The sequence below is a fragment of the Ammospiza nelsoni genome, chromosome 3 (assembly GCF_027579445.1).
Source record: "Ammospiza nelsoni isolate bAmmNel1 chromosome 3, bAmmNel1.pri, whole genome shotgun sequence".
Lineage (NCBI taxonomy): Eukaryota > Metazoa > Chordata > Aves > Passeriformes > Passerellidae > Ammospiza > Ammospiza nelsoni.
In genome coordinates this window covers 85262448-85280214 of record NC_080635.1, presented here as the reverse complement: position 1 = coordinate 85280214, position 17767 = coordinate 85262448, and the positions used below count along the sequence as shown (strand labels likewise).

The 17767-nt window shown below is 35.7% G+C and overlaps 1 protein-coding gene across 1 annotated transcript in view; it reads right to left on the bottom strand.

The window, feature by feature from the left end:
* Window positions 1-15343, bottom strand: part of DLGAP2 (DLG associated protein 2) — a 300363-nt gene extending 285020 nt beyond the window's left edge. Inside the window, exon 1 of the mRNA XM_059467707.1 lies at window positions 15271-15343. Coding sequence (XP_059323690.1) covers window positions 15271-15328 — 58 coding nt within the window. The 5' untranslated portion in view covers window positions 15329-15343. The remainder of the gene's footprint in view (window positions 1-15270) is intronic.
* Between the last annotated feature and the right edge of the window lie 2424 nt (window positions 15344-17767).

The following is a 17767-nucleotide window of genomic DNA, read 5'->3' as shown; positions in this document are numbered from 1 at the left end:
TACAAAGGTATCCAAAACTGTGTTAAGGGTGGTTGTGTCTTCTAGACAAAATGGACAGTGCTGTACACTGTGCTAAGTGCTACCAATTATGTTATGTGCCTGCAGCGTGTGGCTTGTTCTCATATGAATAACTTAAAGAATAATAGACAGAGTGTGAACAACAGGAGTCCCAAGAAAAGTTTGAAGGCAAGAGGGGATAATAAATGAGCAGTTTCATATTGATATGCTTTCTGCTTCAAATCTTCTCAAGTGCATATTCAAGTTTTTAAAACTGCATCCTCACAGTGCTGTAGTTTACACCATAACTTAAAATGCTATGCAAATCCATGTCAACATATTTACTAGTCTTGCTGTGTATCTAATACTGTTAATTGTGCTTACCATAACATTTGCCATTATGTTTTCATAAATAAATTATGCAAAAAAATATATTTCTAATGGTATCTGGTTTTAAACAAGTTCTCTAGCCCTGAAGGTGTTAGCAAGTAAATTCAACTCCATTTAAATGAATGGAAAGGTGTGAATACTGATCTAACAGCATTTGAAGCTATTTTTAACTTTTTCTTAATTTCTAGAATGTAATCTTAAATACTTTTCTAGTTTCTAATGCAATGGTATGTTCTTCATCACTACTGTAGCAAAGAAAAGAATTCTAGAGGTGGAATTTCCTTTACTGCTTGTTATGATGACATCCTTGCAATGGCATTTCCAGTCACAGCACAGGCAAAATTCAAAATAATTTATTACATCCTAAATGTATTAGTTTTCACTTTAGCTTGTTTTTTCCTCTTCCCTAAGTCAACACCTATTCAATGAAACTCTTGAACTCTTCTTACTGTTTATGTTAAACATACAGACTTTTGTAATGTTCTTGAAGAACTTGGTGGAACTAATAGCTAGAATAAGAGAAAAAGAATTAATGGTCATTCCTGAAAATAGAGGTAGAAAGAGATGAAAAAGCCAGGAAAGAAAAGCCAGTATAACCAAAGTTTAGTGATAAAAAATCCAAGTTGACTGAAGAGCTTGTTTTATTGTGTACTTGCTATAAAAAATAAGGGAGCAAAGGGGGAATTCTGACAGAACAGGCAGTGTGTAGACTGCTTTTTAAGTTGTCTATTTATGTCACTCATGAAGAAACTCAAAACAACCTGAATCACTATTAAGATTAGGATTTTACCTAAAAGGCTTTCCTATGTCAAAAGATATGGACCTGATTATATAATAAAGAATTTTGGCCTATCTACATCTAAAGAATAGTTACTGGAAGAATTAAATGGTCTCTTTCAGTTCATGAACAGCTACAGGTATTGCTAGCTACCCAAAGAGTAATAAATGGAAATATTCATATAAATGTTTTTGCTGTATTGCACCCTTTTGTTTTACAATCTCCTTGAAGATGAACTCATGCCTTCCTCAAAAAACAAATAATGAAATTCTGGTAAAAATCATAAGTTCTGATAACAGAAATCATTAATATTTTTTCTCTTTATTTACTAAACAAAGCAATATTTTGAAACTTAATATCTGAATACATTCTGGCAAAAAAAGCACAGACATTTCTAAGACCTAAACAAATTTTCTGAATTGAAATATACAAGAAAGCTATTTCACCACTCCAATTTTTAGATCATTTAAATGTTTTAAATGTTTTAGATCATTTAAATGTTTCATTTGATGTTTTATAAGTCTCCAGAGATAAATATTTTTCATTACTTTAATGCATTGTAATTATTGTTCCTATCCAGGAAGGTGCTGAAGGCTCATTTTGTTTCCAAAACTAATGCAGTTGGTAGGCAAACTCACTCTGTCTGCCTAAGTGTGTATGTAATCATCACAGCAATGCAGAAGGGAGCTCTATAAAGGTATTAGGGAAAGAACATTTTAAAATGAGTTCCTAAAGTTTCCTTAATAAATCATTGTGAAATCTGAATCTGGATGTATGATATTCACATAGACCAAAACTAGAATGTCTCTTTTCGAAAAATTTCAAGTATTGGAAAATCTATACCCAGAACAAATCTGTGCAGTATGGATTTCCCTAGTCTGTGTTTGGAGTCCTTTCTCTAGTTAGAAAAATGAAATTTCCAGCTATGTGGCACCTTAACTGTAATAGAACAAAACACTACAAAGCAGCAAGGAATAAGCTCTCACAAGACAAGGACCAGGTTAGGTTTCGTCCTGTTTCAAACGATAACTTGAAAACTGAACTCTAAAGATACCCCTGGAAAAAATCCATGGAGGAGAAGAAAATCAACATGAACACAGGGATTTGCCTTTCATTGTTTCAGTGCAGGACAAAGGAAGGGCAGTTGGGAAACTGGCCTGTGTGCTGTATATAACCTGAATAGAAGTCTTGAGCAAAGAGCCCTGTCAGTCTGGCTTCCTCCAGGGGCACGACATTAATTTACACAGAAGATAACTCCTGAGACTGCATAATGTGCTAACATGAATAAACTTATTCCCTGCCAGTGGAAGATTTTGCTGTACTATTATTATTAACTAATCTTCTCCATTCATTTTACAGGTTGAAAAGACAAGCAAAAAGTAGATTTTTACAGTAAATGAAATATTTCACTGAAAAGTATTTTGACAATGCAATAACATATATATTTCTTTACCTAAGCCAAACTTGTTAGAAACTTAATGAATTGCTTTTATATCATCACCAACATAACAGCTGAGGTCCCTACACAGCATGGATCTTTAACAGAAAAAAACACACCATCCCTAAGACTGTACAAATCTATGAAGCTGTTTCTCAAAATATTCTAGAAAAAAAGGAATCTAGTTCTGACAGTTTTCCATTGTCTGAGGGATACATGATCTGGAAGCATACAGCTGACTCAAACAGAATTCATGATTGCATATGCTCAGTTTTTTTTAAATGTTGAGTAAGACTGTATGAAATAAGCATCAGATGAAGAGTTGTTTTATCTTTCCCTTATTTTTGCAGTTTTTCTCAAACAAAGTAAGAGGTCAACTCAATGCAAGAAAAATAATCATCTGAGAAAAATTCCTCAGGTGCCATACCATTTCTTAACACCTGAGAGATTTCTACTGGAATTATTTATCTCTAAAAAATTCAATACTTGCAATCTCAGAATTATTTAGGTTGGAATAGATCTTTAAGATCATTAAGTCCAGCAATAAAACTGACACTGCAAGTCCACCACTAAACCATGGAGCCAAAGTCACTTACTGTGATCCCCAGGTGCCACTTCTAGACATCTATTAAATACCTCCAGGGATGTTGACTCCACCACTTTCATGGGAAATACTGGACAACCTTTCAGTGAAGAAATTTTTCCTAAAATTTAAACTTCCTATGGTGCAACTTGAGACTATTTTCTCTTGTCCTATTTGTATTTACAGATACTGATGCATACTTTCTTTAGCAAAGAAAAAGGCTAACAGTCACATTGTGTTATTTTATGGAGCCTTTCAGCTGGAACCAGTGTCTGTGCTTTAATATCAGAATAAGTCTACAATTCTAAACCAATAAATAAAGAGAATATGTGGATAATTCAGGTTGGTCTTAGTTGTGCTTCCTACATAATCTAAGTACACTTTGTTTCTCTGCATAAGACTAACTGTACTTCAGCAGATTAGAATTCCCATTGATTTAAGTGGGAAGGGGGAAAAGAAAAATCTATACTTTGCTAAAGCTGCAGCACTCTGTTTACCAATAATGATTTTGTTCTTAGTTTAGGAGACAGAATGTCTATTTGTCTACTGAGAAAATTCTATAAGACAACAATATCCACTTTTCACCAAAATATTAATTAGGCTTCTAGTGTCCAACTGTAGTCACACAACATAATCAATGGATTATTTCCCAATGCTTCATTGTATGCTTCAAGCATGCAACAGCATATCAAGACCTACAGCCCTCTAAAGACTTGCTTACTTTTCTTTCAGATTAAACTCACACATATCATAATAGATCCAGTTGCAATGGGGAACCAGAACATTTCTCCCATATTTAATAAAAGCCCAAATTCTGTCTCTACAAACATGGGTTTGTTTCAGATTGTCTGGGAGAAGATCTTCAGTTTAATACTCTGTCTACTAACAAAATATGTCTTTATTTTCACAGCCTACTTCTTCCCTCCAAAATGAAAATGAATGCAAAAGTCTGGTTCCATTTCCAAGCTGCACAAGATATCACTACCATTAACTCCCTTTCACTCTGTATTGCAGTGTGTATTGGTGTAAACTGCCTTCATAGAAGTGTATGAAAAGAGTATCTCTATCATTACTGTGGCTTTAAGCTTTTCATGTTCCATTTTTAATTTTTTCCTAATGCTCCACAATGTACTATTGTATATTTGTTGGTCTGGTGACAGCCTTGATGATACACAATTAATACACAATTACACAGTCAATATATGTAATTTTTTTCTATGTATTGTTTTTCATTCCAAAATGTGTCCTTAAGTTGAAAATCTACTGAAAAATGCAATTCATTTATTAAAATGCAATTATTCCTATGGCATAAAATCATGACTATAACTCTATAATAATCATGACTATAACTCTATAACTAACATACTCCCCCCCATTTGGGAAAAAAATTAAAATTAAGTTTTCCAAGCCTCCAAGACCTGGAGGTGATATTTACAGCATCATAAAGTTAAGTTTCTTTAGCATTCTTGTTATTTTCTGGTTATTAACATTGGAAATTTTCTTCTGAATTTTAGACTCCTCTCTTTCACTCTGAAATTTTGTTTTTATTCTATGCTTCAGTTGTTTAAGTACATACATGTGCTTTGCTTCCTAATTAGCAAAGCATTTACTGAGCTTTCACAGTCAGTACTCTGTAATGGCAGAACCATCTTCTGAAGATTTAGAAAGCTGAGACTACCACTATTCAAATAACTCATTAGAAAGGGTAAAATATTTAATCACCAGCTAGTTTAACATTTTTAATATGTATTGAAAACAATTTTGTTGCAACTGGCAAGAGACCACTAAGTTAAGCTTAATTCTATTAAAGCCAGCCACTGTGACTGTATAATAGGAATATCTTGCATAACTAAGTGGATAGAACTCTTTGAAGACAATGCTGAGTGATGTGGAGGATGGTATGCATTTTTCAAGAAGCATTTGATAAGGCTACACATCAAAGATAACTGGTTATTGTAAGGAAACCTTACACAGAATAGAACATATTTTAGAGAACTGAAAAGAGCATAGTTCCATGAAGACACAAATATTTTTGTCTTGATAACTGCAAACTATAAGACAAACATAAGTCTGTTAGTAGCATAGACACCACACTGGACATATGAGAACACAGAAGCATCAACCCATGCAATTTAGCACAGTGAAATTCTACTACATTGAAAAATATGGGTGTATATATTTATATCCTAAAATTTTAGTCAAGAAATGCATCCTATTCTGGACCATTACTGTGAATAGGAAGGAATCAATCTTTTCAACTTTATGCCAGTATACACTATGAAAAATAGTGTACATGGAGGTATAAACTATGAAGTTGTTTCTCCATTTATTTTAAATTGGAAATAAGAGATCACTTGTATTCTGATATCTTTTGATTTGTTTGCTTTCCCCCTTTTGTAGTAGCTGAGTTAAGATAATCAGGCAGCCTTTCGTAGAACTGAGATGTATTTGATTTTACAATAATCTCTATAGAAAATCAGAGAAGTTTTCAAATGCCTTTGAGTAAACTGTATAATGCATTATGAAAACATACCAGGGTGACAATTCCTGCAGCGCACTGAGAGAGATTAGATGCTTCACATGTTCTCTGAGCTATGAATTATGATATTCAGAGCAGGTCTATCTCCTTTGAAATCAAGTACTCCTAATATCTGAAGATCTAGCACCAGTTGGCTCATATTTTTTATATTCTCAGCATATACTTCCTCTAAAGCTGATGAGTCTATCATTCTTTCAGAACAAATATATGCAAACATGCAGGGTCAGTTCAGTATTCAGAAATTGTCATCAATATTTGGAAATCATTACACTGCTGTTTAGGAATGATAAGTAATAAAAATGTCATTTATTCATAAGCATTAGAAAACCTAAACATAGCCTTTCTGCTTTTGATGAATATTGAAAAGTTAATAGTTATTCTTCACTTAAGCTGATATGACTAGTTTGTATATCTAACCTCTGAAACTGTTTCATAATAAGCTCTCAATAATGACAGCCTCCACTGATTTACTGTCTAGAATATCCATTGACTGACTGAACCCATGATGATGAAGCAATTGTATTCCCAGCAGCATCTATGCTTATACAGCATATGCAGTAATACATCTTAGGTTTGATTTTATTTAAAACCTTATTCTGAATTCTCTTGCCTACTTTCCATATGTCTATATTTTTACAAGAAATCTGGAAGCATTAAATTTATATGCTTAGTTTATCTACTGATCCCATTAATCAGCCTTTGACTACATGCTAGCAATCACTCTTGGATACACTAGGTTTATGTCTGTCATAGACAACATCTTTGTTTGGGGTTGTTTTAAAGAATATTTGACAATGATGTTATTTTAAAGCTATGCCCTGGTTATACTGTAGTCAAATGCTGATAAGGTTGGAATGACACCTGACAAATCTCCAGATTAAAAGTCATTTACTCCAGATTAAAAGTCATTATATTCCATTTTTGCACCAAGATAGTATAAAAATTCTGAAGAGTAGACCAGCAAGGACATATTTAAACAGCATGGAGAGCATGAAAAGAATGAAAGCTTCATCTTATGCTTATAAGTTTACTTCATACAGTCTTGATAGCTTTGACAGCTTTTACTGTTCTTTCAAGTTTCTGCCATATGACTATTTTTGAAGCATTTGAAGCATCTGCTTTTTAGCAAAATATGCTAAAAAGCATCGGAAAGCCTCCTCCATGTTCCAACTTCCCACTCTTATAGATAACTCCTATTTTTTCCTGGCTAGAATGAGCTTTTTTTTCTGTTTGTTTCCATGGACCTTTTTAAGTTAAAACGTCCATTTATAAAGGAACCAATGGAAAATATCCACCTGAAGAAAATCAGCTTTACAGTTTGAGAAGAAAATGAAAGCTACTGAGAGTGTGGAGAAGGAAAACTTTTTCTATTACAGACTTCAAACAGCTTAAAGAACCCTGTCTGGTGGTGGCGACCATAACTAAAAGGTCATATAAAGGTAGTCCTCAAAAAAACCACAAGACAATATGGTCTTGTTTGTCAGTTTATCATCTGAACTACTCACCTCACCTACTTTGGTAAAGCTGAGAAGTTCCAGTAAGATGCAAGTTACCCCAATATGAACAGGAGGAATTATAGTCTAGATAAATGAACCTTGTTATGATATGGTCCTCCTTGCCATCCTGCCCTTGCATCTTCAGCATGAAGTTTAGCATTTGCTTAGACCCAAAAGTATTTAAATTCCAGGCCTTTAATATTTAATTACAATCCCAGCTGGAGTCAGTACTTCCACAGTGGCATGCAATAGCTTATAGGACATACCCATCATAAATTGTGGCTCAGTGATTCCATATGACAGACTCCAAACAAATGTGTTCTCAAACAAAAACATTATATTCAAAGCTATATTTTACTAGATGTATTCACATAATTAATTTCTGATAATTTGATCTAATTCAATAATTTTAGGTGCTTGGCTTTATAAAACAGCACAAAAGTCATTTTGCTGCCTTTCCTGATTTCAATCAGGAAACAAGATTTTCAGAATGTTTGTGAATGAGTCAAAATACATATGACATTAATACATGTACACCTGCAAATATAAACATACAAAAATATGAAAAACTTCCTTGTGATCTCATGTATATTATCTAAGTAATTAATCAGTCAGACAAGGCATACATGAAAAGAACTTCTATTATAATCACTGGCAGTAGCACAGTGACAGAAACATTACATTCAGGAAAACAGGATGAACACAACTATTATAACTTGTGCAGTGAAGTGAAAGAGATAAATCCAACACAAAAATATTCTCATGTCCCTAAAAATTAAACTAAAATAATACTTGTAGTGGAAGAGAATACCTCAAATTTAAATCTTAAACCATTCTAGTTTCCAGAGAATTCTATCTAATAATAGCCTTACATATCTTTGCCAGTCTACACTGCTGTTAGAGAGAAACACTCATTCTCCTTATACCTGAGATCAGGAGAGGATGAACATTCCATGGAGTTTTTCTTCTTTTTTAAAATTAACTCACACCTTACCTCTCCATTCAGAAAGTTTTGTAGAGTGCCATGAGTATTTTTGTTGTTGCAGTTTTCAAGAATATTCATCTCTTAGATAGTTTCAGTTCTTTTCAGTTCTTTCAGTTCTTTTGAATATTTCCTTAAAATAGAAGCTGAAAATATTCCCTCTCTCTACAGCCATTGGAGAGAGACAGAGGTAAATCTCTCCCAGAGACAGTAAAAGCAGCCATTACCTTTGCCTCCTTATGCCAAACTCTGAAAGTTACCTGCAATAAATACTGGCTAATCTTTTTCTTCACCCCATTGTGTAAATAGGATTATCTTAAATTCTTATTCAAATAATAATACTAAAAAAATCATCTGTTGAACAAAGTAGTTTACAGGCAGTAATCAAACCCATTAAATTTCATACCCAAAACAGGTTCATACTCAACCACAGTTTCATACTCACAAATCCCTGGATTTTGATATAATGGCTGAAAGCCATCCACATATGTGAAGTAATATTCAGCACTACTCTGATGAAAACACTGGCAACCTCTAAAACTCAAAGAAATAAAAGAAATCATGCTGGATATTGAACCTTTGAACTACATATAACCCTGTAGAACGATGTGAGGCTGTGAATTACAGTAACAAAACCTGTTGGCTGTTTTTTGTAATAGATGGTGAAGAAAGATGTTGTCCTGATAACAGCTGTGATTCTGAATAGATTTCTACAGCAAAACTTATTACAAGTGGGCACCAGAGGACAGACAAAGTCTTCACTCATTTATAGATATTAAAATTTTATAAATTATGTGCTGTGGCTGTCTTAATGCTTTTCTCTAGTTATCATCCTGCATCATGATGGGGAAAACTTCCTGGCTCATGAGCCACACCTGAAGGCTTTTGCCCTAGATATTCAGAGACATACACACATCCATACATAGTTCCAAGAGAGAATGAGCACTCCACCCCCTTGCTGCAAGATGTATTACTGATTAAAGAATGGTGATATAGCCAATTTCTAACAAAGCTGCTACAAATATCTCACTTCTAAATAATTCTGAAACAGAGGAGAACACTGCTGAAGTACAAAATTGCACAGTACTTAATTTCTTGTTAATCACTCTTGTTAGTTAGTGGGTTTAGAATGGCAATGAATTTGAATTCAGCTGAGTGTCCTGGACCCATTAAACCTGTTGAAAAAGCACTTTAAAAGGGAAGAATTTAACCTCTCTTTTCAAAGGACAGAGAGGTAAGCAAAGCATCAAGTTCAGACTTTTCCTCCTACATAATTTCTACTAATTCTAGTCTGCTGTGGGTGTTTTTAAAAGACTGTTGATCCAGATTTAAAGAATAGAGTAACAAAAGAAACGATAACATTCTTTCTTAGCTGTTCCTCTCTTTGTTTTGTAAACAATACAGTCTTCTGCAGTTTACAAATTAATAACTGTCCCTATGTTATTTTCTTCTCAGAATATCAACTGGCAGTAAAGAGGCAATGGGCACAAATTGAAATAGAGGAAATTCCACTCAAAATTTAGAATATTTTTTTTCCCCATGAAACTGATAAAACATTGGATTAATTCCCCAGAGAGTTTGTGCAGTCCCCATTCTGGGTGACAAAACCCAACTGACTTGGACAGTGTCATGGGCAACCAACTTTCAGCTGCTGGGCTCTGACTGAAAAATCTCTAGGGATGTCTTCCAAACTCAGCTATTTCTGTTATTCTATGAAATAATTCCACCTTAAGGCATCTGCTGAACATGAACTTTCAGCATAAAAGCTCAAATCATGAGTCTATTCCCAGAAGAAAACTGAGCAGCTAGGAGCTCAATGACACCTTTGACACTGGAGGTCAGGACAATATTTCTTGCCTAATAATCAGACTTTACTCTGGGCCAAAGCTGGTGTTACTATTGCATTCCTAGGGCAAATGTTGGCATAAAACAATTCCCACTTAAACAATCTCTTTAAATGAATATAGTAATAATATGGCCATCTGATATTGTGTGCCTATTTTCTTAAGATAGTTATTAAATGAAGATTCAGTTTCCTCTTCTCTTGGCTGATCTGTTGCTTACTGAATGTCACCTGGAGTGAGGTAAATGGTCAGTTTTTCAAACAGCCCAGTTTGGCACATAGAGTTCAGAGGCCACTTCATCATCAGAAATGTTTCAGTACTGATTTATAATTCAAATTATAGAATGCTAAACTAATAGTGAATAAGATGTTTTTCCATCAGAGTATTTTTCTGATGCTGCACTACACAGTTTGTCTCTGCAGATGCAGTTTGCAGTTTTGTCTAGCCTACCTGAGAATGATCAGACACACTGAAGGGGAAGGAAACTACCTCAAAAGTCAACTCCTTCCTAATTCCAGACAACCAATACTGCCTCACTGATTCAAACCAAGAGCAGATTCCTTCACCATACTTGATCAGCTGTGTTGTAAGAGAAAAAAGAAGCAGAGCTTCTTTCAGATCCATCCCTCCCTTGCCCATTAGTTCAGTTTACAGAGCCAATCACTTTCCTGACCATGTATAGCTCACAAGAGAGCTGAGAGCACCAGACGTGAGGAAAATTCCCTTTCCTTAAAACTTGAATGGCCATAAAAGTCAGGGTATATATTTGTCATTAATCATTTAATACTGATTGGTAAGTTAGACTGTCCAAAACACAAAACATAACCATACTTTCCCTCAAATATGGAAGTCATTGGCTATCTAAATGCATGAACACTTGCATACATCAAAGTTCTTCTTTAAAACACTTCTCATTTCATTTGCTGAGAAATTTGGCAAAACTTGTCTCAAATTTTTTGCTAAACCAGCTTCTTACTTGACTTCAGAAACAACTATTCTGTTATAATAAAGACTATTAATAACATTTGAAGAGGTACTTATGTATTTCTTGCTTTCCTTTCTACTTTAAATTATTTCAAGGATAAAGTCCTATAACCAGGAACCATAGAAGCCCCAACAGTGGAATCTGAAAGGCCTAAGAACTGCCAGACAGGAAACCATCTGTGAGATTCCTTTTGAACTATGGCAAGAACACATCTGAATGTGCAAGAATGGGAAGAAAAATCTAGTGAGAATTGGACACTTCTAATATAATTTGTTATACAGCAATATTTAAATAATATATCTGGACATGAAAGTGAATGCATTACAGGGACCTGATTTTATTTACATGTACATGTGGCACTTAGGGACATGGTTTAGAGGTAGACCTGGCTGTGTTAGGTCTACAGTTGGCTTCAATGATCTTAAAGGTCATTTCCAAGCTTTGATTGTGATTGTGATTCTCTTTTTCTCTTTCTGTCTGTGTTCATAGCAGTGATGACAAGTAAGAGGATGAAGTTCACATTGGAACTTTGTGCATTTTTAACAGTTGCTGTGACTACAGGCAGAGTGTCCTTGATGAAAGAGACCGCTGGGGAAAGAAGGGCCACCTCAGGAGAGGGAGGCATTCCCTAGAGGGATAGAAAAAATTGTGGAAGAGAGAAGATCTTTCTATTTGGCTTTTTCTTTGTGTAGTGTTTTGTTTGGAGCACATCAGATGTAGGAACATAGTAAAAAACAATGCCTTTCTTTATCCAGTCTATTTGGCATTTAAACATTTCTGCTTTAGCTGAAGTGTCATCTACTGTGCCTTCTGCATGGTAGACATGGAGAGCAACTACTGGGGCTGTCCTCTGCCAGCTTAGATCACTTTCTAAGAGGAAGAGGGTTTGCCTTCAGTTCTTTTCCACACTCTCAGGCATATTCATCTATTTTTTTTAAACCTAGGGACAATGGAGGGATATACACTAGCCAGAAAGAGCAAAAGCATCTAGAGATGCTTAATGCAAGGGACACTCTGCTGGGGCACAACTTGAGAGTCGGAAAAGGGGCAGCATTTGGCCAAAACAGGTATTGTGCTATGATAAAGCCTTTAGTATTGCCAGTTACCAGCAGAACTGTTGGTAAAACTCAAGTCAAAGAGTCCTTAAAATGCTGACACCATTTTGTACCCATTCCATTTGATCCAGCTGCAGCTGGGTGAATACTGCATTGAATGAGTTGTTGAGGTGTTACCAAGACTTCTTTAAGTCAGGGAGGTATTCCCTGTCTCAAAAGGACAATCTGAGAATATAGCAAAGCTCAGGGTAGCACATGATAGAAGACTGCTTTTGTTGTTTATTACCCCATCTTGCTATAATTTGCCTAGATTCAACCTATTTGGACATTTGAATAAATCCTTAAATAAGCAGTATCAAAGGCAGCTTTTCTTCCTGAAGTGCTGCCATGCACAGCTTTATTAATGCCAGACAGAATTTCTTCATGACACTCTTGTCTAACATCTGTTGTGAAGTGAATCTGATGGAACACACCTGGAGATGATCTACTAATGCCAACACATCAATTCCTATGGATAGCTGCTAGTTTCCAAGTAAATGGCTAATTTTTGCATATGGTGTTTTTAGCAATTTGGAGTGTTCCCCTACTTCTCTTCTGTGACATTAGCAATAAGCAAGAACATCTGACTTTGGGAAAATGCCCAAACTCTATTTTCTCTATGTAGAATCTATTTAAACATTTATTTTCCTTCTAGTCTCATACTAAACTAAACTGTATCAGCTTAAAAGGGTTCCCTTACTGTTCAAAGCACCCACAGATGAGAAAAAAACAAGAATACACAACAGGTACTGGGAAAAATATAATTATGATTAATTCATTGGTTGGATAATTTGGTCTGGTGATGGAGTAATAATTAAATAGCCATATTAATTATTTATGAATTTGGTTAAAATATAGGTCATGGCTTCCAAATGTTTGAGGAAAATGCTTTCCATTAATCTCTACAGAACAAAATAAAGGCTGCAAGAGGCATCAGCTGTCCAGTCTGTTATAAAGCACAATTTCTGTCTTGCCTTTTATTTCTGTTCAGACACCTCAAGGCTGAAAATGGCACAGGTGGCTTGGGATCTCTTATTCCCATTTACCTTCATAGGTGTCCAAGGCCTTTTGGATGTTTGAAGGAATTCTGGTATCAGACTACCTGACTAATGTAGGAGCACCCCTGCTACTTTTTGGAGTCTGCAACTGCAGCTGCTGGCTACCTGCCTGCTGGGCTGTGTCCAGCTCTCCCTGCCCACCCCTCACAGCTCTTGTTGCTCAGCCATCTTCATCTTCTTGTTTGCCTCAATGCCACCATAGCATCCACTAAAAACTGGGATTTCTTTTTTCCCAAGTTTCCTTTCCTACAAAAGACTGCCCTTCTTAATATCTAGCTTCATGCACAATTCAGAACAATTAGGAAAATGATGTCAAACTCTTTCCTCTAATAGGCAGAGCAGAGTGGGATCCTGTGAAGTCTGGTAGGAGTTTCTGGTTTAATTCACTGGCTTTAGATTCAGAGCAGAATTAGGCTATTTGATGCTAAATTCTCAGGATGTGTCTGAATAAAAATAGTACAAATACTGTGGCATTCAAGCTCTTCATCCATAATATATTCATCTTGAAGTGCACAGCTGCCATGCATATATTTATGTAACTGTTATCTGTAGAAATAGTTAAGTATTCAGTTCAACTCTGAAAAAAATGTTTAGAAAAGTTAAGGAAGGCTAAGTGGTGAGCACAAGCAAGAGGCATAGTCATTAGACATACATGTCTTCAGAAGGCATCAAATCATTAACATTTTCACCTGAATCGCTGAAGATACATAACACAGCTAGAAAATGCACAGAGAGGAACAAGAACATGAGGAATCTAAGCAGACTGCATCTTTTCAGTTAATAAGCAGACAGCTTAAGGAGGCAATGACAAGCATTCACTTTTCACAGTCAAAACACTTGAGGCAATCCATAAAATACTCAAACGCAAGGCTTAAACCAAAGACAATGTAATTAACTTATAGAACCTATTTCCATAACATTTTTTAAATCAATAGTGTAAACATGTTGAAAAACAAGACTGGATAAAACCAAGAACAATTGAGACATCAGAAGCTTTTAAACACAGTATGACCTCCAGCCTGAGAGGACCAGACACAACAGAAGCTGGATGTGGATCAGACAGGTAGGTGGCAGCATTCCCTACAAACCCCATCTCTTGTATTGTTTTTCACTATCAGCTACTGAGAGCTTTGGTCTCTCCCATTTTGGCAGCTGTCTTGCACTTACCCTACACTGTTCCCAACCTTCACAAATAAAAATGCTGCAAGTAATCTGGTCTATGTATGCAGTGGGTGCTGAGGGCTACAGGAACATCTGTAGCCTCCCTGCTCTACCCAGCTGGTACAGCTATGCAGAACCTCCTTACACCTGCCTCTACTTTTTCCAGATTTCTTCTTCCTTCCTTTCTAGACTTAACTGTGCAAAGTCTTTGGTGCAGCAATACAAGCACAGTCATATTCATCACCAATATTTTTATTCTGTTGCATCTCTAGCAGGCTCTTGGCAGTATAGCAACCAACATCCCAGTAATAAATGAGCTTTTAAGTGCACCAAGCTTTACTATTCAGCAGCTGGCTTGTGGTCTCTGATCAAAACTTAATGTATACAACCCCTGCATAGGCAGTACACCAAATAGCAATAACAGCAACAACACTAATAAAAATGTAAGACATTGCTCTGACCTCAAGTTGAGAACACAGGTCAACTATCTTCCTAACTGTACCAAAATCTATTACTTCAGGGGCTCTTTTCCTAAGCTACACTAACACACTACTGAATTGCAGCAGGTTAGGTAAGTAGGAGCACAATGCCCATTAAGCCTCCATAAACAATTAACTTTTGCAGCTGAGCTCTACAACAAAACAACCTGTCTGCTGCCATGGGATGTTGTTTCACTTCATGTAGGTCATTCGTGAGGTAATAGACAGTTTTACCCAGCAACAGCAGAAAAGTAGCAAAATACCAGCACAACACATCCTTTCATAGGCTTAATAAAAATATAGATCAAGTTCATAGCAGAAGAAATTGAAAAAAAGCAATTACCTCACTTAAATGTATTTCCAATGTTTGCAAAGTATACAGAATTTTACTGCTAAAAATTCCCAACAAAACATACATTCAATGTAAAAAAATGCCTTAAACTTACCTCTTAGTTTACACTGATTTAATATATTTTTTCTTCTACTTTTCAACTTTCCTTGCATCTTGGGAATATAGTGGTTTTCTCCACCCGTTTCCTTCCTCTCACCTCCTCCCCCTCCAATCTGGCCTCCTTTCCTTCCTTGGAGGTTTTTAAGCTTTAATTTGAGAGTGTAAAGCTGAAAAATATTTGATACAATTTTTTTTTTTAATTAGAGAATTGAGCTCCTCACCATGGTTGAAGCATTTCTGGGAACAGCACCAAAAAGCTGGAAGCTACTGCACTGAGTAGCCACAGCTTATCTCTTAAAATCATCACTCATTTATTTTTCCCAGACAACTAATGTTTCAGCATTTTACTTACAGACATGACTGCAGTTTAGGAAACTAGAAATGAGTCCGAGTCTCTTTGTTCAATTTTGGAACGTGAAAACTAGATTCCCAAATTCCAGCGTGGGCCCATCTCCAGCTGGAACAGGAACAAGACTCACCAAGTGGGATTTGACAATGTATGAGCTGAGGCTTAAGTTAGTCACATTTTAAATGAGCTCAGAAGGGTATTGATGATTATATGTTCCAACTGGAGGAGGTAGTTGTCAGTCTGCCTGCAGTGTGCATGTCACCACACCGGGGAAGGGGAAATATTTTAGAGCTTGTGTGGGATTGGGCTTGCTGAATGGAGCACTTGGGAAGTCTTCTCTCCTATAATTTGGATATTGTTGGGAAAGGGGGGAAAAAGTATAGGTTAGATATAATCTTCAGGAACTCTGTAACATGCATTCACAGCCAGGGGTGTTGGAGAGACTTGACATTTCTGTATGCAAGTGAGTGGAAGCTACAGCCTGTTTTAGGTTTCCGTTAATTGGCACTAAATTTGCTTTACAGCCTGTATATATTTTTTTTTCAATCTTCATTTGGTATGGCTAGAGATTGCTTTCATCTAATAAAGAATATTTTCCTGATATCAAATCTGTGGTAATGCTAAATAAATCATATCTTTTGTAAATGCTTACACATTTCAGGTATGTGGATAACAGTAGTCTTGCTCTCCATTCCTTTTTTGTTCATTCATTTCATTTGTCTTTCCTCCTACATTACCCCTGCCTGAACAACAGCAAATTGCTCTTCCAATCCATTTATTTGTGTGAAACTCAGCAATTGCATGTCTAGTCTTTTACACAATCTATCTGCACATTCTTTCAAAGACAGTATTTCCCTTTTAGACATTATACTGACTACAAACTGGACCTTCTACAACCAGAAAATAAAATGTTTTAGTGTAATTGAATGTGTAGATTTTTTTGCAATTAGTTAATATGTATTAGGCATATAAAATCAGTTCTGAACTAGTTTATCACAGATGCATTAGCTTCTCATTTCTCTCAATCAGAATATGATACATAATTCCTTCTGCTCATATTTCTAACCTCCTAAGTATCGTTTATTTTCTGTTTCCTGCTGTTTACATCATCTGCTGACTTCATTAACATGCTGTTCACTTGCTTTCTTTAAAACTATTAATGAAACTGTTAAATAAGGCTGAAACAGAGACTAATCATTATAGCAGCACATCGGACAACTGGAATGTGTCATCAGCCAAGGTTTCTGCAGTAAGGTCTAAAAGTCCATTTGTCAAAATAATTCCTTTTAATTGGTTTCACTAAGTTATTTTTTCAATTGACTGATGTTTAATTGTGGCATTACCAGGAAGCCATTTGTGAAACCTTGGCATAGAAAATCTGATTGCTTATGTATTTGCTTTTGTCAAAACCAAACTTACTGGAAAGTTTGTGCTTGCTTCAGAATGGGTTTTGAAGTACTTACTACAGTTCTTCTTTCTATTTACCTATTCATACTCACTGCTTCATATTATAGTTTACCCTTACAGATTTGAGATCCTTGAATTAACTCCATGCAATTGACAAAACAATTAGGTTGCTTTTAGGCTGTGCAGAAAGGTATGTGATAACAAACAAATAATATTAAATAGAAGATAATATTATTTACATAAATAGACACACATAGTGAGAATATATATGAATTCAACACAGACACAAACATTTCCAAAAACATTTCCAGCATAACTAAGGGAAGCATGAGAAGTGTCTGTTAAACATCAAAAAGCATAAACAGAGAAGGAAAAAATCTATTTTACCTGCTTAGTTACTGGTGACCTGCAAACACACTAACCGAGAATAAATTAGGCTAGAAGTGAGAAAGTAAATAACAACCATGAGGAATGTGAGCCTTCAGATAAATCTCCCAGTGTATGTAGCCAAGGCAATGAACATAAAGCCTTTAATACAAAGCTGGCTTGGTTCACAGAAGGAGTTGTCAAGTGGTTGCTTGAAAAGGCAGCCAGCCTGATCTCAGACATGGTGGCCCTATCTGCCTTCCAGCTCTGCGAGCATTCACGACAGTGAATACCAACTATTCTTAACCCCTGACTTTGTCTTTGAAATTACTGATTCACATTTTCTTTCTAAAGTCTGGAATAAATACTC